At 38.9% G+C, this 23,570-nt stretch overlaps 1 protein-coding gene across 1 annotated transcript; it reads left to right on the top strand.

Annotated features, from left to right (window-relative positions):
* The first annotated feature begins 1,787 nt into the window (after window positions 1–1,787).
* tbc1d17 (TBC1 domain family, member 17) lies at window positions 1,788–17,889 on the top strand. The gene is made up of 17 exons (XM_080043520.1): window positions 1,788–1,862; window positions 2,849–2,944; window positions 3,445–3,522; window positions 3,619–3,730; window positions 6,027–6,210; window positions 7,031–7,142; window positions 8,174–8,341; window positions 8,874–8,999; window positions 9,660–9,763; window positions 10,259–10,353; window positions 10,768–10,884; window positions 11,375–11,475; window positions 12,151–12,250; window positions 13,547–13,644; window positions 16,078–16,194; window positions 16,296–16,382; window positions 16,610–17,889. Exons 1-17 carry the CDS (start codon window positions 1,836–1,838, stop codon window positions 16,841–16,843), a joined length of 1,956 nt encoding a protein of 651 aa, XP_079899646.1. The 5' UTR covers window positions 1,788–1,835; the 3' UTR covers window positions 16,844–17,889.
* Window positions 17,890–23,570: the final 5,681 nt, after the last annotated feature.

The following is a 23,570-nucleotide window of genomic DNA, read 5'->3' as shown; positions in this document are numbered from 1 at the left end:
TATCCTGGATTAATTTGAGCATTTATTTATTTTTTAAATCTAATAAGTTTCCTTATGGTTGGAAACAAGTTAAATATTAAATATATCAAGGAAACTTGATATGAAATAAGAACTTTTTAAAGTGTTATCAAACCTTATTTTCAGTTCTATATATTGGTGTTCGTTGACATGCATCCTTGATCTTATCGAATATTCACCCTGAACAAGATCTGTATGTAAGAATTTATTTTTAGCTTGATGACAATAAACCATGTGGCTGTCACTACATGAACTAAATTTATCATGTGACAAAACTATTTTAATTTGAAGGCCAGGGACTTTCGGTTTTGTTTTACTTCGCTCTTGCCAACTTGACGCGCCTCTGACGTCACCTGTTTACTGACTTTCAATCGAACGCACGTTGCACACGTGACCAAGTACTGAGGGCGAGCTCGTTCTCGACTTGTTCTCGTGCTCGTGTACAGCCCGTCCACCACATAGACATTACATAGGATTTACAGGATGACTTTATAATGTCTATGGTCCACCACCCCTCACCTAAAGCCAAAGCCCACCTACCAGCTGCTCACGTGAAGTTACAATGGTTACTGTGTTTTTCAAGAGAGAAAAATTAAAATGCCACTCGCTGTCATTCCAATCAACAGCCCTGCAATAAAAAAATAAATCAAGGTTTTCACTAGGCCTTTTTGTATTATTATTAGAAGAAAAATGTAATTACTCACTCTGTTGTTACAGGCCACACACACACACACACACACACACACACACACACACACACACACACACACACACGCAAACACACACACAAACACACATGCACACACACAAACACACATGCACACACACGCACACACACGCACACATGCAACAGGGCCTACACACTGCATTATTGAGGTCAGAACGAACCAGAGCAGTTGTTGCTTCAGTGTGTTGCTCAAAGGCACATCGTCAGTGCCCAGGAGAACGGGTTTAACTGGCACCTCTCCAGCTTCTGGTGCACACTCCAAACTGAGATACTGCCAAACATTGGAATATGGTATAGAGCCTAAAAGGTTGAACTCCTCATTCAAAATCTCACTTATGTTTGCAGCTACTCTGTATTCATTCCCCTTTAGTGGACACAGTACGTAACTGCAACGGGACAATGATATTGAAGTTAACTGTTAATATCACTATGATCACTATTAATATCGCTATGTTCTGCTACTATTGGTGTAATTAATACAAATAAAAACAGCAACACTAGTATTGCCATAACTCTATTGCAATACATATGTAATACATTGCCGTAAAAAGACAAATCTGGGTGGTTTATTTCTGACTGAAATTGCCACCAATAAATGACCAAAAAGAGTATGCAGACTTGCAACTTTACTTAGGCCTTCTTCACTTAATTTTATCTTGTTAAAGTTTTATTAAAGTATCAAGTTGGGTATTATATTTGATATATTATTCTCCTTTAATTATGGCATTCAAGCTCTGTGTTTATGATCATTATATGTCTATTCTAATGCACTCCTCTTTTGGTTTATTTAATTTAATTTTTGTTTTGTTTTTTGTTGCAGTTTTATTTACTTGCTTTCCTTTATTTTTACTATTACTTGCCAGTTGTTTGCCGACGGTAGGAGAGATAATTACCGACCTGTTTTGATAAACGTATTAAATTACTATTGAATTATTATTATCATAATAAGCCAAAGGTATGCAATTGTACTACGATCTGATTGGCTCATCCCTGCCATGACGTATCTATGGGGGTGGGATTTACTGTGAGCAGGAAGTATGACGTAACGTTTATTTTGGAAAAACAAAGCTGGGACAGAAGGGACGGAAAAATGGACCCAAACGTTGAGGATTACAAGGTATTTCCAAGTTTTTACTTCATATTACAGGCGGTAATTGTAATGTTTTAATGTTGAAAACCTTTCCTTACACTTGCTCGTGACATCTGCGGGGAGAAATAGTCGAGTTTGCTGTTATTGTTAGCTGTTGTAAACACTGAGCTAGCTAGCTTCACAATAAAATTAGATAGAAAGAGAATAACAAAACAGTGAATTAACACTGTCCACTACAATGAGTCCTTAAAAGGTAGTGAAATGTTTTAAATAGGAAGTCTTATAATATAAATGCTAATGCGGGGATATAATTGAATCAATGTTTCTTTCTGACGTTGTAATTATAAACTCAAAATAATCGGACATTTACTACACAAACAGTAATGTTAAGTTTTTTAGTTTTGTCATTCGACATACATGAATAAAATAGTGATAAACCAAATTTAAGGTTAACATTTGAAGTAGTTCACCAAGCTCATTCACATGTTCACAAAAATAAGGATAAAAACAATAATTGATTCTACAATTTTGATTATTGTAAAATTGGTCTAACATTTTTATTCTGTGGCATTAAAAAGTCTTAACTCTAACTTGTAGGAACCCTCTACTAGGTTATGCTAGTAAACCGTCTTGTTTGGCTTGCTATCACCCCATGGACCTAATAAAAGAGTTTCACCCAATGACCTGAGAACAGACTCACTGTCATGTGATGGGCTTTAATCACTAACCTGCATTCTGTTTCCTTATTTCATTTACCTGCTGCCATATCCGCTGGTTATTGACATGTCAGACTAAAGTGAGGCTTGTTATTTTATTTATTATGTTACAGTTCATGAATCAGTTCATACATTGGATGTTATTTAAGCCATTGTACAAACTTCTCACACAACAGGCATGACAAATGTGATGCTCATTCCCTATAGGTCCCTTAGTATCGGTTTGATTTTGAGTTTTGTTTTGTTTACGGATAATTTGCCATGACACTGTAATAATCTGAGTTTTTCTGTCATCAGATGATATTTGAGAAGGAGGGGGTGTATCTCCACACAAATGCCAAGAGGAGCAACCAGGATACTACCATCCCCGGGTTCATCCGTATTGTCGAGCGGGTAAGGAAGCAAGGCTGTGAGAGACAAGATGGCTAAAATGTATAGAGGGAAAGCTAAAAGGCACCTGGATTATTAAAGGAATAGTCGTGTCACATTGCTACACACTTTACACATTATTTCATTTTAGAACCAAATACATATGTGACTGTCACATTCACATATGTATTCCTGGTTCTTTCCAGTATGTATTTGATTCTAAAACGCCTTTTAATGTGTTAAAATATAGAGTGCAACATAATGTGGCAAACAAACAAGTCCCAACAAGCACAAAGGAGCGTTTAGTGATTTTTTTAAAGTTTATCTTCTGACCTGCTCCTCTTGACTACCAGTGTTTGAGCTAAACTATCACAGATAAGCAACCTTTGCACATTTCTTTATAAAAAATGCATGCACAGTTAAAGGAATGGTTTCTGATGCCTTTTCTTGATTCATAAAGTGAGGTAACATTTACAAATGTAGAACTATTCTTTTAAACATTGTGTACTATGTGTGTGTTTTAGGCTGGGGTGCCAGCCTTAGAGTGGAGCCCATTGGAAGATGAGGGTCGCACCGCCCCTGCTGTACTCTACACCAAAAAGGTCAGAAATCAACAGTTTGCTACACACTAAGAGAAAATCTATAGTGTTTTTTTTTTAAATATCTTAAATCATATGAACCCACTTTTTACTATTTAGGATGGAGAAGGAGGGGAGGAGGACACAAGCTTTGACCCAGGATACGAGCCGGACTGGGCTGTCATCAGTACAGTGAAGAAAGACCGGGAACATGTCCCAGTCAGAGACTCAGGTGCAGTTTACACTTCTGCCAATTTAGCTATTTTTGTTTGTCTGCTTGTTTATGTGTTTTTGAATTTAAAAACTAAATAAAAACATTTGAATATATACACTTTTGTCACTTTTACCCCTTTTCCACCAACGCAAAGCAGGTTTTTGGTCTGGGCTAGTGGTAGTTTTTAGTTGGTTTGAACTGATGAACTAGTTTGATTTTCTATGGGCCATGTCATGACATCACTGTATACATTTGTATGAGGTCTGTCGTTATCCAATAGTTGATACCTTTTAAACCTTCCCCAAATTCTACCCAGGTACTTAACACAGCAGATATTTTTCATGGCTGTAATTAAAGGAGCTGGCTATTTTTAAATAACTCAGGATACGTTATTACCATATTACCGCCCAACCATCCCTAGTCTGGAACCAGTTTTCCTGGCCGAGAACCTGTTCTTTCACTGTGGAAACACAAAGGACTGGTTTGCGATTGGGCACCAGGGGCCTATTTCAGGTAGCTGGTTTTACATACTCTGAGTTAAAGCACTTTGAGTGGCCTTGTGTCTGAATTGTGCTATATAAATAAACTTGCCTTGCCTTGCCTTGCCTTGAGTTTAATCCTGCGCTCTGAGTTGGTCAACTCAGAGCGCAGGGTTGATGAGTAACTCTGGGTTTTTGGTTACAGAACAGTGGATCAGCGTTGGGTCAATCAACTCTGAGCGTGTTCACTCTGGGTGGAGCGTTTGCATAAAAGCCATCGTCAATGGATCGCTGATAACATGATTCGCCATGGAAACAGAAGAAACAAATGCGTGATCCTCCCACTTCTCCACTTCTCAAAAAAAAAAAAAAAAAAAAACTTCTCCGCTACTCCCACTGGAGTTAGAAATATTAACGAATGAGTTTATGGTAGCCTATGGAGAAGTATTAACGGGGATATTGTCACATAACTCTGATCTAATCTCCTCGGCAATTCAGAAAAAAACAGAGCAATCATTTCGCTTCCATATGAGAAGCCATAGTCTATTTTAAAAAGTTACGCATATCAGCAGTAAAGTAATAAAGCTGGCGCGGCACAGCATTTCTGACAGTGTTTTATATTCGCTGTATAATATGTTGGGAAGCTATAGCCTAATAGCCCACTGTGCAGTAAACAGACTGTCGCTTCTTTTAAATGGGGAGTGAAAGACATGATGTGTCTGACACATAAGGTGACAGTTTCCATTGAAGAGCCTGATTGATTTATTACCAGATACATTTTCCTCAAGTGATCACAGTTTAAATTATTATATCATTTTTATATTCATATTAGGCTATTTAACGAGGCTCGTCTGTGACTTTAGGATCGCACAAGTGAACAGTAACAATCGCGTGCAGCCGCAGCGTTACATGAATCCACCTGACATAAATCTGTTCAGTGGCACAGACGTTAAAAAGCATACAATACAAATAGGTTTATTAATCTGAATGTAGAGCATGTCACGATGTGTAAGGTGGCCGCCTATATGAACGGACCGAGGGCTGAGAACAAGGCTACTGATCAGATAAATGATCGGTCAAACGTAAAATCATCAGGAAATGATAAAAACATCCCGATGGAGATTTCTATGGAGTGATTTTGCTTCAAACTGTACAGGGACGCGTGTGACAGTGACACTCTTTCTTCAGTCGGAGCTGCAGCGTAAAGTGAAAACAAACTCAGGGTAGGTCTAACCACCTCCCGAGCAGGTTAGACCCACGGCGTATGTTGCCGCAGTAACTGACTCTCGGTTGCGCTGAACCTGCTACCTGAAACGGAAAACCCAGAGTTTCCACTAACTCAGAGCGAACAAACTCTGGGTTGCCTCAAAACCAGCTACCTGAAACAGGCCTCAGGTTTCACCTCAAAACTGCCTCGGTAGAAAAGGGGAATATCTGAGTTAAAGGCGGATTCAGCGATTCAGGGGAATGATGGTTCCCAAATTATTTAGTTAACATTTCCTCATGATCCGCTACCTATCCATACTGTGTGTTTGCTTAAAAAACAGAGCCTAGGCCAGTTTACACAGCATAGGCTCTGTAAACTGGTATGTTGCTACCTACAGAGCCACCTCTGTTGACATACCCTTTGTTTACATACAGGTGTATTAACACCACAAAAAAAATCAGCACACACACACAGTGCAGGCAGGTAGCAGATTATGAGGAGCTATTCACTGATATTAACACAAAGTGATTTTGTCAACAAGTGTTCTCCAGAATGGTTTCTTCCGCCTCTAACAATCCCATTGATAAGGAATGAATGAAAAACATTGACCCTCCTGTATGCCCTGCAGGTCAGTGGTCCTTCTCTCTGCCTCTCTCTGAGCTTTACTCTCTGCGGAGAGCTCGATTCTCCCTGGGGCGTAACTTCCTGGTTCTGACGAGTCGCGGAGGCCACCCGCTGCCCGCACTGCACTTCCACAGAGGGGGGACGAGGGAGCTGTTCAGGGCCCTGCAGCGTTACATCATACTGGATCAGTGAGTGACATCGCCGCCCTAACCTTGGGCGTACTTTTCCATGCGTTCCAATTCCCATACTTCCCTGTCATTTAGTATGGTAGAAAAAGATTTAGGGTGTCCCAATTCTTGTGGTCAGATTTAAAATGCTTAAAAATACCAGATAAAATTAGATTAGAACACAAAACCAGAACATTTAAACAACAAAACAAGACAAGATAAATACAAAAATAGATATTATAAATAAAAGGACGTATTGGACATTACTGAAAATTCATAGTTCATAGTTTGGGGGCTCTAACAGCAAATGTTTGGTCACACCTCGTCACATTAAAGCTGGGGTGGAGGATTTGGGGAGAAAATGGCAGTTGGGATAGAGATTCGAATCCAAATACCTCAACCGCTCCACTTGTTCTCTTTGGTCCCTCCCCTATGATCCCTCCCTGACACGCTTTACACCAACAAAGTCGTACCAAAGTGAATGGACAGTCCCAACAGCCAATAAGAACAGAGAACCGGAGCCTCGCTCTGATTGCTCAAAGTGTACAGCTCATGTAAACTTTGACCAATCAGAAATCACATACCCCAGCTTTAACGTAACGTTATGTCGAATAACCAGCAGGGCTGGAGACAATAAGTTTGGGATATGTTTTGGAGATGGGCGGATTAAGGTCTTAAAAATAAGCAATAACATCTTTAAATCAATACGAAATCTAACAGAGAGCCAGTGTTAGGAGGCGAGCACAGTAGTAATGCATACATACACAAAATAGCTGTTTTTATCTGATCACATGAGAGGGAAAGAAACATCACATGCTTTGTTGTATTTTATTATAACCAGGTCACCGGTTGACGGGCGGCTGTTCCTGGCCTATCCCCATGACTCAGGTGCTCTCTCTCAGTCCTTTGACAAACTGCAGCTTCTGGATGACGGAGGCGCAGACCTTGTTTCGGTAAATAAGTTTTATTTTTGTGATTTTTTTTGTTTGTGAGTGAAGGAGAAAACTAGAGTGAAGGAGTATTAGGGCCACATTAAGAAAAAACAATAAAGTAGTAATATAACGAGAAATTAAAAAGTCATAGCTTAAAGGTGCAATATGTAACTTTGGGTGTGTCAGAGAAATAAACATTTTCTAAGGCATATTCTTATAATTGAATAAAAAAAACTTTCCTCACATGAAAATGGGATCCCTGAACACTGTTTGAAGTTAGAAAGTTTCCCCTTCAACAGTTGTTGTTTACAGCAGCAGGGCCCTAGAATATGACAAGAATATGTCTTACGTTTAATTTCAGGTGCCTCAAAGTAGTGCACATTTTTAATATTACAAAAATAAAGTTGAAATATTAACAAAGCCTCAAGATTTGTTTCCCCTCAATGTGGACCTAAAACTCTGGGGTAGAAAACTGTTTCAGTTATACTGTTGTTACTATTATGTAACACTTGATCATGTGATGCTGCCTTAGAGAACATATTGATCATATAATCTTTATTATTAGCTTGTTAATACATACCAGTGACTCACTGTTCCAACAATAACCTCCTCTTAAACCCAAACAACAACAACAACAACAACAACAACAACAACTATCTAAAGCTGCGTTTCCACGAAAAATGCTTAACTGAACTTAAGGTTCCAGGAACTCCTTTTCCAGGAACTTAAATGTTCCTTTGGCTCGATACGTCTTTGGCCTGATATGCATAACCTCCCAAAGACTTCTGACCGTGGTGGAAACACAGACAACAACGGGCCACAGGAACCTTTACGGTTCCTGGAAGAGGAGTTCCTGGGACATTTGATGGAAATGCGGCTATAGTTCCTGCAAAGGTTCCTAGTTCCTGGAACTAGTTCTTGCAGTGGAAACGCGTATGACAACAATAACACACAAACACACAGAAAAAAAACACACTTTCTTTCACTGCTGTTGCTATTCTCACTCAAAGTTTAAATTTCATTCTTGTTTGTTGTTTATTTGATTGACACAGAGATTTATTCAGGACCCGTACGCCACCACGTTTGGCGGATTCTCCAAAGTCACCAATTTCTTCAAGGCGGCTTTAAAACCTCCAGGGTCCACGCTCCACCCTCAGACCCCTCGGGACCCTAGTTTGCCCCCTCAGCCCGATGAAGAACTCTTTGAACTCATCACCTGTGTAAGAGAAGGGAAGGGGCCTAGAACTTAGGAGGGAAATTAAATATGGAACAGTATTGGTGTAAAGTTTTTTTTTTTAAATATCAATTTTTGCAAATTATGAATCGATTCAAAATCTCAGAAGATAGGAATTGCGATAACAATTTTTGACCACCCCTATGAAATGTACTATGCTCAGACCAATCTTCAAAGTACGTGTATTTGGTTTTGTGGTCCTGACAGAAAGATTAAACAAATTAGTAACATATAATGCAATTTAAAAAAACATGTAGGCCTATATTTTTTGAAAGGTACAGAAGCCAGGAACCATAATGTTATTCTCAATGGTGTTAATGGTGCTTGTTTTTTTAGTAGCTTCATACACTATGACATACATTTTAGTAGTGTGTGATACTTCACTTTATGTATATATTAAATGTGTCTGTTTAGACAAATATGAGTGTTCTGGTCTAATATTACCGATGGTTACAGTGTAAGTAGTATACATGAATCATAACTGAGTTGTTAATATTTGTGTTTGTCTTTTCTTTAAGGGCGTAGAGCTTGGTCCCAGGCCAGAGGTTTGCAGGGGACAACCCCTGGACCAATGGGAAGAGTTTCTGGACCCTGAGGGGCGAGTGAAGAACCCAGACAAGATCAAAGAGATGGTTTTCAGAGGGGTGAGGCACAGTACTTAACACAGTAACAGAATATCTCCTATTTGAAAGACACACTTTTTCCAACTCTCCATCAACCATATTTACTTGTTTTCTAGGGCTGGGCGATATGAACTGAAATTAATATCTAAATTAATGGAACATTTTACCACGATTACGATTAATGAATGATTATTTTATTTATTTTTTATTTTTTTGCCCTCATATTTCACTGACAAGGTTTGTTCTGTAAACATGCTCAACTATTAAAGCTGGAATATTTTTTTTTAAATGAAAGAGTGCATATTTTATCTTTGATTTTAAAAGAATTAAGGAAACACACAGATGAACTAATTATGTTTTTTTAATTGAATATTATGAACTGAAATCAAAGTATTGCTTAAAGTGAAAACGTAACATTTAAATTTTTACCTGAAAATTAAGCTAAAACAGTAGACAATAAATAACTTGCATTTCGTGTAGACAAAATGAATTATCTTAAATAATGCACTTTGGAAAGTAGAAAATAACTTAAATGTCTTGTAAACAAGTATTAATTTACAAAATAAACAACCAAAGAAGGGCAAGATTACATCGTTTAGAGGTGAGAGTAATGTCAATTTAGATTAATTTTAGATCAATTACCCAGCCCTATTGTGTTCACACCATTCTTGTCCACTTCAGGGCATCACACCGACCCTGAGGAAGGAGATATGGAAGTTCCTTCTTGGTTTTTATCCGTGGAACAGCACTGCCAAGGAGAGAGAGGACATTCTGCGCCACAAAACGTCAGTCATTTTATTCCTATGCATTCTCCTCTTTGCTTGTTCACTTGTTTTCTTGCTGTTACATCATATATCTCTAACATCTGTGATATAAATATGTAGGCACTAAGCTAGTTAGCTTAGCTTCCTTGGGTCAAAACATCATCAAGAAGTAGTCCCACATACTAGTGCATCTCAAACAATTAGAATATGATGGAAACGTCCATATACAGTATTCTTGTAGGTTAATAATTACACAAACTGAAATATTTCAAGCCTCTTTTTGTGTTAATTTTGATGACTACTACTTAGCCTAGGAGAGTCTGGGCTCTGTAAACTGGTATGTAAACAAAGGGTATTTAAACAAACCACTGCTAGTAAAATAGTCATTTACAAGGCCTAGGCTGTGTATTTCAGCATGCAAACAGTACGGACAGAGATATTGATTGATTGATACTGACTTTGAAGCGTTCAAACAGAATTGCTGACCCCATCTTTATTCCCTTTCTGTGTCTGCAGCGATGAGTATTTCAGGATGAAGGTGCAGTGGAAGTCAGTGAGTGAAGAGCAGGAGATGAGGAACTCTCTCCTCCGAGGATACAGGAGCCTGATAGGTCAGTCACACAGGAGATGTGTTCACGGAGTCATTTCAGCTGTCTGTGAGAGCGGTGTCACAACGCTATTATGTTATAAACTTTATAAACTGTCTGAACAGAATATGTAATACATTTCTCCGCATTTTGTTATAAATTATTACAAAATGCACCATATTATTACATTTTCAGTTTAAAGAAAAAGTGCTTCCCCGCAATAAAAACTACCGCCATTATGTAATAGTTGATTACAAATGGCAGAGAAATGTATTATTGCGTTTAGGCGGTTTATTACACAATGTGGCTTTTTATTACATAATGCAGGTGCTATTACATGATGAAGTGAAAATGTATTTACACTTTAACCGTTTTATTACAGAATACGTTGCTACAAGCTGCGATAGTTATATATCTGTGTTTGTTGTGTTGTGACAGAGAGAGACGTCAGCAGGACAGACAGACACAATACATTCTTCTCCGGGAACGACAACCCAGGCCTGACTCTGCTCCATGATGTGCTCATGACGTACTGCATGTACAACTTTGACCTTGGTAGGTGTTTCTCAATTATAAACAAACAGAGGTGCAGCCATATTAAACAGTTACAGATACCAAAACAGATAGTTAATGTTCAAGAACAAATTATTATTATTTATTTGTTATAAATTAATTGCTAGAACAATTAATCAGATTATGTTCTTACTGGTGTTAAGGTGAGACACTGCAGGTGACTAAGGTCAAATGTTTCTTATAGATATCATCATGAAACTTTGCCAGTTGATTACTTACATTAAACAATATTTGTTTGTATCACAATTTTTTTCCAGAGATGTTTAAATAAAAATACAAATTTGGCAATATCTAACTTATTTTATGTAAATGTGCATCTCTTTAAAACCTGAAAATCTAAATGTTGTGGAATGACATGTTATGCAAGCAAAATAGCTAAACATATCCAAATTGACTGTTTTAGATGATCTGTTTGTGTAATATACGCAGATGTATCAATGTGACCATGACACTCTTGCCCCCCGCTGTGCAGGTTATGTCCAGGGAATGAGCGACCTCCTCTCTCCTCTGCTGTTTGTCACACAGAATGAGGTGGAGTCCTTCTGGTGTCTCACTGGCTTCATGGAGCTCCTGGTGAGTAGAAAAGAAGCCTTTTATTAAAGGTGGAGTCAGCGATTCTAGAGAATGTTTCTTGTTAAAATCACTTTTTGTCAAAATCTGTCAATATCATGTCATGATCTGCTCCCTGTCTGTACCGTGTGTGAGCTGGAGAAAAAACATCCAGTGATAATACCCAACCTAGGCTCTTTAAACGGGAACGTAAACAACGGATATGTAAAGGTGGCGGATCATGACGAGGTATTCACTGAATCTGACAAGGTGATTTTGACAACAATCATTCTCCAGAATCACTGACTCCACCTTTCAACTGTAGGTACAGTGATCCCACGATGTTGAAAGTTGTGTCGTGTGTGGCTTCAAACTGAATAGGTGATTCATGCATAACAGTGTTTTCATAGGTGAAGACGTTTGATGTGTTCAGTCGTAAATTCGTAAAAGCCAACAGCTGTGGCTTGAGGTGACTGAGTGACTTAAACGTGGAGAGTTAGGGATTCTGAATGCTTGTAGTCAAAATCGCTTCTTGTTAAAATCAGTGAATATCACCTCACAATCCGTACAGTATGTGCGCTGAAAAACATATCGTGAGGAGATATTCACTGATTTTGACAAAGTGATTTTGACAACATGCATTCTCAAGAATGGCTGACTCCACCTTTAACAAATCTTTCTTTCTTTCTCTTTTTCCAGCACCAGAACTTTGAAGAGTCTCAGGAGGCAATGAAGCAGCAGCTCCTGCAGCTCAGTATCCTGCTGCGGGCCCTGGACCCAGAGCTATGTGACTTCCTGGGTTAGTACGCTAAAGGCCCTATCTCACTGGGCTGAGACTAGTTGGAGACACAAAACTGCGAGAAAATATGCGAATTAGCGACAAAATTCATTTGGAATCACACTGAATTGTCACATATGACACTTTTGATAATGTTGCAAGAACTCCTGCCTAAATTTGGACCAAAATCTGCCATGAGTTCGCATACATATGGGGGCGAACTACGCGCAAACATTGCCATTCCCTCGCAAAGCTGTCTCACATTTCGCACACTCATGGAAACTAAATTGACAAGGGTTCAAGACAGGTACCAGACACCCACGAAACTCTTTGACTATTTTGAGTTCAAATTTGTTGTGAAAATGTGTTGAATTTTTTCAAAATTCCAGCGACACGTTACCGAGGCCCTGCGGCTCAAGCGAGGAAATTGAGAACACCCGTAAACGTTTCGAGACTTTTTGGAAACTCCCTCGCGAATGCCGTTTACAATTAATCGCCAACAGTCGCATCCCAGTGAGATATAAGGCACTTAACGCTCATATAGTCACACTGGATTAGATTCAAATAAATAACCTTACAAGCCCTTAGGCAAAACTGGGAACTTTTTGCAAAACTTATATTATGATAACGTATAACAAAAAGTAGGCCAGAAACAAGATTCAAATTCAAATGAGTCTATCTTTTTATAATGCTACTTCTAGGTTACACATTAGGATCTATTACTAAGTGTATCTGCAGATGGGGTACACACACAATATGTATGCATGATGTTTTAAATTGTATGCTAAATGAGAGGAAGTCATTAGCTGAAAATCATGAATTTTCCAGGGTGCAGGGTTTGTTTAAGGTGTAAGTCTATGAAGTATTTTCATTCAAAGGACAGGGTACCCACGGGTTCTTAAAAGCATTAAAAAGCATTGAATTAATTATTCTCAAAATAAGGCCTTAAAAGTATTACATTTTGCTGCAAAGTATTGCAATACGTTTACGAAGGTTTTGGAGACATACATGGAGAGGGGTTGTTATGTGACAAATTAGCACTTTTCGATTGTGTTATTAGTATACAACTACTTAACAAATTGTTACATTGTATCAATGTGAGTATATTAATATGAGTTTATAGTAAATGATCATGATTTAAAGTACATTTTTTAAATGTGTCAGAATTTCCATTATATCCTTCATACTTTTGCCGGTAAATTTAATCTTAACTGGCATTAAAAAAGGTATTAAAAACTCTATTATTAACCTAATATGGAGCTAATTTTTTTTTTTTGTCGGGTATTATATTAGAAATTGTTCTTTTTCTTCCATCAGACTCCCAGGACAGCGGTTCTCTTTGCTTCTGTTTCCGTTGGCTGCTCATCTGGTTCAAGAGAGAATTCTCCTTCGAGGACATCCTCATCCTATGGGAGGTAAGTTAACCACCAAAGGTGCATTCACTCATACATGGCTATTTGAAAATACAACAATGTAATTGCTGACTGTACTGAAAAGGTGTGGGCTATAAGAGGACAGTTTTTTCTCTATATACATGTACTTTGTTTTAGGTTATCCAGTGCCAGATGTATTAGATTACAAATTTTGTTTTGTAAATGTTGTATTATATCAGTGTTTTGTAATCCCTTTGTGTGATGTGCAACACGGGACATGAAAATAAACTTTTAATTAATTTATATTCCCATGAATGTTTTTATACAAGCATAAACAGCTGAAGTATCTGGACGTCAAGATTGCTTCACTCCTCCAAATATTAATATGAGGGTATGATGATTAAAGGTGGAGACAGTGATTCTTGTGATTCTGTTGTGTGCATGCATAAAAAATCCAGTTGTTAAACACAGCTGAAGGCTCCGTAAAAGGGGATGTGTGGTGCGCCCCCTTTGTTGATATATTTTTTGTTTACATACCAGTTTACAGTGCCTTAGCTGTGTATAAATATTTGATTTTTTTTCAGCACACACAGTAGGGGAGAACGGGGTAATGTGAGACACCTTTTACATTTGCTCCCCTCTAAGCGAGCTAAAATGATTTATCAGTAAAATGTACACATTTCCCATTATTCAGGATGTTTCCTAGCAATGGACATTATCATCATTTATTCAGGACAAAGGGCAGTGAAAACAAGATTGTTTAAAAAAAAGTTGTCTTGTGTCTCACTTTACCCCAGCTTTGGGGTAAACTGAGACAGACCAGAGAAATCAAGGGGGTAAACTGATCCACTTACTTTTTCCACTCTGAAACTACCATAACAACACAAGTTGTAACAGTTAGAATCCTGACAGCTAGCTTGAAAACCAAATAATCCAAAACTAATGTCGGACTAGAAACAGAATCATGGGGTTTGGTCAATGAAGCAAAACATTTTTCTAAACACTTGAAAGTAACTCTGATCAAATACAACATATAATTCATATTCAATAATTAACATTCAAATGACAGATAGAACCAGTTAGATTAAAACACAGTCCGGGGGTCAGAACCATAGATAGTAAATAATATGGATGTAGCATCCGTGCTGACCTCAGTTATTCACACGGCATCCAATAATCCTGGTTTGTGCGCGTCGCTATTTTGTGAGATTTTTACTCCGCCTCACGTCGGGGGGAAGGAGATAGCTGACGTATACCTCCGAGGCAAAGTGAGGGACAACGGTCGGAGAGCTGGCCCTCAAGAGATCGCGCCAATACATTTTAACCTCCAAAAGAATAAAAACTAGCCTGCTAGAAAAAAAATCACCCCCTCAGTGTTGTCATGGAGATATGACCTAAACATACAGACTAAAATGGTTTTGTGGACCAGGCTGTAAATAGGTTTAATAAGACTTTGAAAACGGCCTGTCTAACAAGGGAGTCAAAGAAAAATTGCTCAGTCTTGGTTCCACCCCCAGTGGCCCTTACGGTCTACTACAGTTTTGGTCACTTCCTTATTGGATGCTGGTAAAAATGGCTGAGGTTGGGGCTTGGTCAGAACACAGGACCTTTAGAGCCAGCTAGTGTCTGGGGATCAGAGTAAAGGACAATCAGAACCAGCTAGAACAGCCTGGGACTCAGAGGACTAGACCCAGCTGTCTTTTTCAATCTTTTGAGTCTTTGATTAATATTGTTCTGCGCTTGTTTTATAGGGATCATTCATTGAATAAAGACATATTACTTAGAGTATATTGATGTTAAATGTCACTTTCCTGTCCCCCACATACATACGTGCTAAACCATGCCCTTGCTGACACCCCTTCAACCATTCAACCCCCACCTTCGGCCCGCATTGTCTCTTGTCTTCTTCAAACTAGTCTCCTTGCTACCTCAAATATAATGGATTCATTAAAAGAGGGCACAGACACTGTCTCACTTCACCCCACAGCATTTGTCTCACTTTACCCCACTGCCACAATTTGAGAAAAAACTACCTTGCTCAGCAATTCAGGCTAATCTTCAGTTATCATCATCATCACGGTTTCATATGTTAGTAGTTCATCAACATGTATGATAGAAGTTTCTCTACCTGAATCAATTTGGCCAAGGGGAAATGAGAGGGGCTTGAAAACATAAATCTCACATGACCAAAAATTTGTTCTGTTGCCTAGATACAGGGGGTGTCTCACATTACCCGATGTCTCACATTCCCCCGTTTTCCCCTACAGGACAGCTAGTGGATCGTGAGGAGATAATTACTAATTTTGACAAAAAGAGATTTTGTCAACAAGGTTACTCCAGAATTTCTGACTCCACCTTTAACATCGCTTCATGTTCAAAACGTTTGACTTATTGATTTGATTTATTGAGGTTGATTGAAGTAAATATCATTGTGAACCTTTTAACTTAACTACTAAATCCTTTTTTATCCCTCAGGTTCTCTGGTCACGTCTTCCGTGTGAAAACTTCCACCTTCTAATTGCCTGTTCAATCCTGTGGTCGCAGAGAGGAGAGCTGATCGGCTCAGACCATGACTTTAACACTATCCTCAAGGTGTGTGTGTGTGTGTGTGTGTGTGTGTGTGTGTTAGTCAGATCTTATGTTTTCCATAATTGTACAATTTGTCACGTTTCCAAATTGTGAATGTTTTTCAGCACATTAACGAGTTGACGATGAGGCTGGATCTGCAGACAGTTCTCCGTGGAGCCGAGGCCATTTACCTGCAGCTGGTTCAGTGCAAGGTGTGTGTGTGTGTGTGTGTGTGTGTGTGTGTGTGTGTGTGTGTGTGTGTGTGTGTGTGTGTGTGTGTGTGTGTGTGTGTGTGTGTGTGTGTGTGTGTGTGTGTGTGTGTGTGTGTGTGTGTGTGTGTGTGTGTGTGTGCAAGGTAGGAGGGGCTGGAGTCAAATGTAATTTCTCACTTGTTGCTTGTTACTATAGTGTTGACCCCCCCCTCCTCTGCCCCCTGTAGGAGCTTCCCTTAAAGGTACAGCAGGTCCTGGGTCTGTACGTGCCCTCCAGTTCCTCTGAGGACGAAAGCCCGGACTCCCAATCCAGCGACACACCTCGCCATCTCGACCAATCACACGCCCCTGCCCCTGCCTCTGCCTCTGCCTCTGCCTCTGCCTCTGCCTCTGCCTCTGCCTCTGCCTCTGCCTCTGCCACTGCCTCTTCTAACTCGGCATGCGCTCCCACCTACCCTTAAAACATGCAGGGTCGAAATGTATAAGAGAAAAATGTGTGGGACGTAATTTTATGTTTTAAAAAAGGAAATATATAAACTGTATGAGAACAAATAAGAAGGAATGAAGACTGTTGCTACTATTTGTCAGAGGCAGGGGGCATCATTGAGTTTTTTTCTTTTTAATGTACCTATGAATGTTACAAATGAAGATGTGTGAACACTATAGCCGGACTTGCAGTGCTCCCTTTCCTTGTGTGTGTTTCGATCAAGCCTGGTCTCTTGTTTATGTGTATTTTCTGAAGGGTTCTACCATCCTTACTCCTCTAAATCCTCCTTTTAAAGCTGCTCTTTTACCTTATTTTTCAGAAATTATTCAATCACTGTATTCATCCTTTTCCTGCCCTGTCACTGGTAGTTCAGTGGAATGCTACGTTCCAGTTGCAAATGTAAGTCGGAGTGTCCAAATTCCCAGTCGGAAATATTTCCACTTGAACGCCCTGAGGTCGGAATTCTTACTTGGACAGTAGAAGAGTGAACACTTCATAATATAGAATTTTAGCTCTTCTCTATTATTTGTTTGTATGCACACAAAAAAACTAAGAACCCTGCTATTACCTGGTATTTCTAAAAAGGGCTAACCCGAGGTAATAGACAAAGGCAAAATAAGGCAATTGCTAAAAAGGCGAAAGTTCATGCTTTTTTTAAATATCCCACTTGTGCTACTGGAACGCACTAAACTCAGATGTGACGTCACTCCCAGTTCCGTCCTCCGACTTTCAATGTGAATGGAACGCAGTATAAACTCAGTGCTTTTTGGTTTGGATTGTATTTGCATCCCCGTCGTATCCTCTGTTAATGAAAGGCAAGTAGAAGATGAAGGATTACTAAAGTGTAGCGCCTTGTCCGTATACTGTTCGATTGCCATTCCAGTCCTATGCAAAGTTTTTGCATGCCTTATAGGTTTCCCCAAGTTGTGTGGTGATATTTTAAGCTTTGTATTTATCTGTCTTATGTCATAATAATGTTTTCATCCACTCATTATTATTACTACCAAATAAATGGTTGAATCCTAACAAAGCAAGGAATCTGAGTTATTCACACATACATGACAGTCCACCTACACTGATTGAATTAATAGAAATACCTCTCTGTATAATGCAGTGAAGATCAAGTACAAACTAAAGCCTCCAAAATGACAAAAGTGAATCAAGTGAACATTATAAGCTGAATAAGAGTAGCATTTATAAAGGGACTGATGTATAAGGGTGTATTCACACATGCTGTGTTTAGTTCGGTTGAAACGAACTCAGGTGCACTTCCACCTTCGGTGCGCATCTTTCAGACAGGTGTGAATACAGCAATCGCACTCGGGGGCGGACCAAACAAACGCTCCGAGACCCAGCTGAAGAGGTAGTCTCGATGCGCTTCAAAACGCACTCTGCTGCAGTTCGTTTGTGGTGTGAATTTGGCCGGACTCGATCCGACCCAATTGCAGGAAGCACTGCGCCTTTTCTTTCTTTTCTTTTTTAATAAATCGCCATCAGCTTCACATTATGGGAAAGTGTTGTTGTCGCCATTGTTAGGAAGATTAGTTGTGGTTTGACCGGGAGCCCCGAGCGAAAATATTACATTTGATAATGATGCGTGCGGATCAGCGATCAGATGGAGAGGAGCGTCTCCCGTAGCCAGGGGAGGATCTAGAACATTTTACATGGGGTGGCGAAGGGGGGGCAAGAGGTCTTGGCAGGGGGGCATGGGAGGACGGTAGCGGGAATCCCCATATATATTATATTGATCATCATTTCTGATAAAATAAGACATGTGTAGCCTATATCTTAAGCCTACATAGCTTACCCTATACAACACATTGCAACAACAGAAAACAGGCAATAATTGAAACATGTTATTTTGAGTGACATGACATATCACTCTAGTGTAGTGGAATTTATATGGAAGGAGAATAACAATAGGCTACAGTAGTTTAGGCTGGGACTGCAGTCAGACCCTCTGCTTACCTTTCAGCCATGTTAACCCTATGTCTCTCTCTCTCTCTATCTCCCATGTTGCCTGCTGATCACTACCTGCCTCTGTCGTCTGTCCCTCTGTCTGAATATAAAACCTCCTCTTCATCCCTCACATTTATTTCTTCTTTTCCCTCTATTCCTTCACTTATTTATTCATGTCTTTAACATATGATTATGTAACCTGGTTTAATTTGTGCAGCTCGTTTGCTGTGATATGTGAGAGTTTTTAGTAGGCTATGTTTGGCTGTTCATACAAAAAGTATCGATCTCCTAGCTAGCACTGTCAGTGTCACTGTAGTAACTTAATGCCTCAGAAACGGCAACTCTCTCTCTTTCTCTCTCTCTCTCGAAACGGCGACCCAGTGTTAAATTGTATGGATCCGAACATCCAGGTTTTTTTTTAAAATATTTTTATCAAGCTCTTGCCTGTACTACAACAGGCCTACAAATTAATAAAAGGGCAATATGCTTCTACACGTCACAAGCGAGTGATTTCCCTTTTGGCCAACGATTAATGGTTGTGCTCTTATTGATGAATTAGCTACTTTTGCATTGCATTACATTAATTACAAATATAACTTTAAGTTAAATTGGTGTGTTTAAAATTCACAAGGGTAAACTGACTTCACCTTCAGATGCTCGGAGCAGGTCAGTAACTCTTCGCAGGGCTGCATGGCACAGCAGCGCGCTGACTCGCTGTGTGTGACAAACTGTGTGATCGCCGATATGCGCATATGATGCAGGGCCGTGGCTAAGTATTTGAGGGGCAGGGGCGCAGGGCATAAGATTAGATTCAAAATTATTTACTTTTGTTCAATTTATTGTTTGTTTAAATTATTTGTGTGGCTTGTTGACATAGTGGAGGTTTGTTCTTACAAGTACATTTTTGAGAATGCAAAAGTTAGGGGGGCAGCTGGGGGGGCAAGGCTCTTCAGTGGGGGGGCCACTGCCCCCCCTTGCCCCCCTGTAGAACCGCCCCTGCCCGTAGCCTACAGTGCCAACAGGTTCACGCTGCGCTTTGCATGAAGTGTGTGTTTTTATTGTTCTTCCCAACGGGACCGTCAATACTGTCCCCGTGTCAGTTTGGTGCTGAACTGCGCCGAACTGACACCCAGCTGATACACAGCTTAATCAGCTGTGTTTCAGTTTGAGCCTATTCTTCACGCGAGTCGCGCATCCAGCAGCAAAAATACAGTAAAAATGATGTTTCACATCGTAGGCTAGAAGCCACATAACGTGGCATTGTCATAGGGCTACATATTATAAACATATGAAACAACAATAATTAGATTTTTTTCTTCTTTATTTATAGGCTAGATGTAGGCATTTTTATTATTTTTAACTCCATATTATATCAATGATAAAGTTTTTACTTCGTTCTTCCTGCTTCTCTCCACCCCAGAATGTCTGTCCAATGAATGAATGACCTTAGATCACGTGTGGTTTTGCTTCGTAATGCTGGTTCACTTGCAAAAGGGGCAATATGAAAGTGGACCACACCAAACAAAAAAATCCAAATTCTATTTGGTCTGGACCAAAGCAAGTGAACTAACGGACTTTCCATGTGTGAATACACCCTTAGACTGCATTATATAGTCAGGTCAGGTGGAGTTTAGAGCTCTTGGCTAGTTTGCAATATGTATCCCAAGGTGGGCCCACAAATACATAAAACTCACACATAAACACGTGAAAACACAGAAAATATGTTAAAAACAGCTAAATTCTACAAGAAAAATTAATATATTTAAATGAACATACAAGGAAAATCCCATTACCAGGCACCAAATCATTAGCATGTCACTGAGCCTGCTTATTCAGTAAAATGATTAAAACTTATTGTAAGGTAAGTGTAATAATTGGATTATAATACACTCTCATTTATCTGTTTGCCGATATAATTTGATTTTAAGTGTTAATTTATGTTTTTTTAAGATTAGATAAGATAAACCTTTATTGTCTCAATGGAAATTTGTCTTGGGCAAAAGTGCTGACAAAAGCTGCATATAAACATCCATTTAACATCAATCAGTCAGTGTGCCATAATGATAGACATTACAATACGACAGTACAGGACTTGGACAACCAATGTACTTTAGGTCAGGGAAAAAAAACTTCAACTCATGTAAAATGGGTAAATTATCTATAGCTGCATATTGGTATGAATGATACTATATAACAATTGTAATTATAGAAAATATGTATGTAATAAATATTACACACAGCACTTAAAATATTATTACACCTTAAAAATTACATCATAATGCACATTGAATCATGTGTTATTTGTTTATATGCCATAAATAGATGATTATTTGTTTTATTTCAGGGACAATGCATATTAATGACCAAATATAAGTACTCAACATTATAGCCAGAGGTTAATTTCCATATTTTGTCCCTTTGCAGGTTGGTGTTAAGAATGCCACACAAACAATGAAAACAGTAACATTACAAGTAATGACATACTGTAGGGGTACAAATGTTTACAAATAATTAAAATCAATAACATCATCATGAATTGACAGACTCATAAAACTGTTTTTATTTTATCTAAAAAAGCAAGAAAAAAAATAAAAATTATGCTCAAGACAAGCCAGAAATAGGGGGACTGTAAAAATACAAGTGCTATATTTCTATATCGCTAAATAATGCTAAAGTGCCACAGTGCTATTATTATTTGATATTGAGGGATTGGGGATTAGGGATATTGGGGAGTGATAAAGCAAAGTTACCCAATTAGGTAGTTAAATAATAAATAAGTAAATTGTAATTGTTCCAATGTAACAGTAACACAGCTATTCAGCTATTTGTTTATGTTGTGTCTTAACTTGTGAACTGGTTAAACTTTGCCCGCCCTCCCCTCCCTCCTCCCCCCTCTGACCAGCAGGTGTCTGTGTGTTGTGAATGGCCGTGTGTAAAATAGCTCCTCTGTTCTCCACTGTCCCGGGAAATGAGCTGGAAAATGAGGGGCGGGGCAGACACACCCCCTTCTCAGGACCCTCTGCACTCCCCCCCAAACTATCCATGTTGTTAGAATACAGCTGGGACGTATGAATTTAGCAGGGTGCTTAAACAGGCCCGCACGATCTGTCACTTTGTTTCTCTTGACACACAAACACACAAACACACACACACACACACACACACACACACACACACACACACACACACACACACACACACACACACACACACACACACACACACACCCTATCCCCAATCCACCCCAACCTGACCTCACTTGACTGTCATGAGCCAAACGTACTCCCTAGTCCCTTATTCAAACTCAATCTGCTTTCAGCCCTTTCTCTAAGCCTGTTTAATAGGCGAAGGGGCCTTATTGTCGACAGCTTTAGAGCCCATATTCCCTCACTAATTCTACAATCGACTTCGTGTTAGAGAGGATTAGGCTCTCCTCATGTTTGTCATTATGCCGAGTGACTTTAGAAAAGCTGTTTATTTGCACTAGATGATGGTGTGACTGAAGCTCTATGATTGAGATTAAAGCCTTAGGTGTTTTTTTTTAAGTCGAGGCAAAACTTTAGTTTCTTCTAGCACTGGTCAATTTTGAGATTTCTGTCTATTTTGTTTCCATAACATGTTTTCTTTCAAACTAGAATTAATAAAAGGTCCACACTTTACATTTAGATGTTTATTTTACTTAACATTGTCTGTTTGCATTTGTATATTTCTCTGATACAATCTTCTTAAATGGCCATTATCTCAACATTATTCCTTTTTTCCAATATTCTGCCCCACAGATCTCAACTTCTAAAGCACTTATACCAACTAAACTTTCCATTATCATTCTTACCACTATTCTGAAGGTTCTATAATAGAAGGATATGTGTTAACATATGTTGTCAATTGTCTGATTTATGATTATTTTTATTTTATTTTGTTCTTGAAAACATGCTGGAAATGCATTTTTAAAACCTGTAAATCAGTCAAACTGTTGTGGTAAAGATTAAGGATGGAACAAAAACTTGAATTAATATTTTGTAGAAATAATATAACTATCAAATGTGATTCCTATACACCATACAGCTCAGTTTTAATGTGATTTTGATCATAATGAACCTTATCTGTATAGACACAGAGTAACAGCAGTAGGTATGGACGCAGACAAATGGGCAAACTTCTTCTGATGCATAGCTGGAATTCCTGGTTAGGTTCAGTGTATCTGAAACAAAAAGACTCAACAAGTGCCACCTGGTGACATAAAGAACTCGTGTCTCCATGCTCTGATTTGACTTTTACATGTGCAGATGTTCACAATAGTCTAAAAAATTACTGGAATAGTTTGGTTCATTCTGTACTGTACCGCATGGGGAATTTGGCCTGCAACAGTTCATCAGTTTAAAGGAATAGTTCAACATTTTTAATGTTTAGCTTTTTGCCTCACTCTCCGGCTCAAGAAAAGGTGACAGATACCGTTCCTGTAACTGTGACTGCATTTTTAATATAGAAATGGGCAAAGGTTGCTCATCTGGGTTAGCTTAGCTCAAACACTAGTCAATGGGAGAAGTTCAAAAGATAAACTTTACAACATCACTAAACACTCCTGTGTTCTTGTTGGGACTTGTTTTTAAGACCACAATTAAAACGAGACACAAGAAATGTTAAGTGCCTTAATGGAATGTAACTAAGTAGATTTATATAAAAAAAATGCCAAAATTTCAAAATTGACAAATGCTTGAAAAAAATCAATTTTTGCCTGCCGT

The sequence above is a fragment of the Ammodytes marinus genome (genome assembly GCF_949987685.1).
Source record: "Ammodytes marinus genome assembly, chromosome: 16".
Lineage (NCBI taxonomy): Eukaryota > Metazoa > Chordata > Actinopteri > Uranoscopiformes > Ammodytidae > Ammodytes > Ammodytes marinus.
The sequence above is the reverse complement of the archived record's forward strand: the minus strand, read 5'-3'. Positions and strand labels throughout refer to the sequence as shown.

What these genes read in the sequence shown, in the direction of transcription:
- tbc1d17 (XM_080043520.1), top strand. Translation starts at nt 1,836, where the DNA reads ATGGACCCAAACGTTGAGGATTACAAG. An exon ending in TGTCCCAGTCAGAGACTCAG is followed by an intron (nt 3,731 to 6,026) that starts GTGCAGTTTACA and finishes TATGCCCTGCAG; the next exon opens with GTCAGTGGTCCTTCTCTCTG. An exon ending in GAGGCGCAGACCTTGTTTCG is followed by an intron (nt 7,143 to 8,173) that starts GTAAATAAGTTT and finishes TGATTGACACAG; the next exon opens with AGATTTATTCAGGACCCGTA.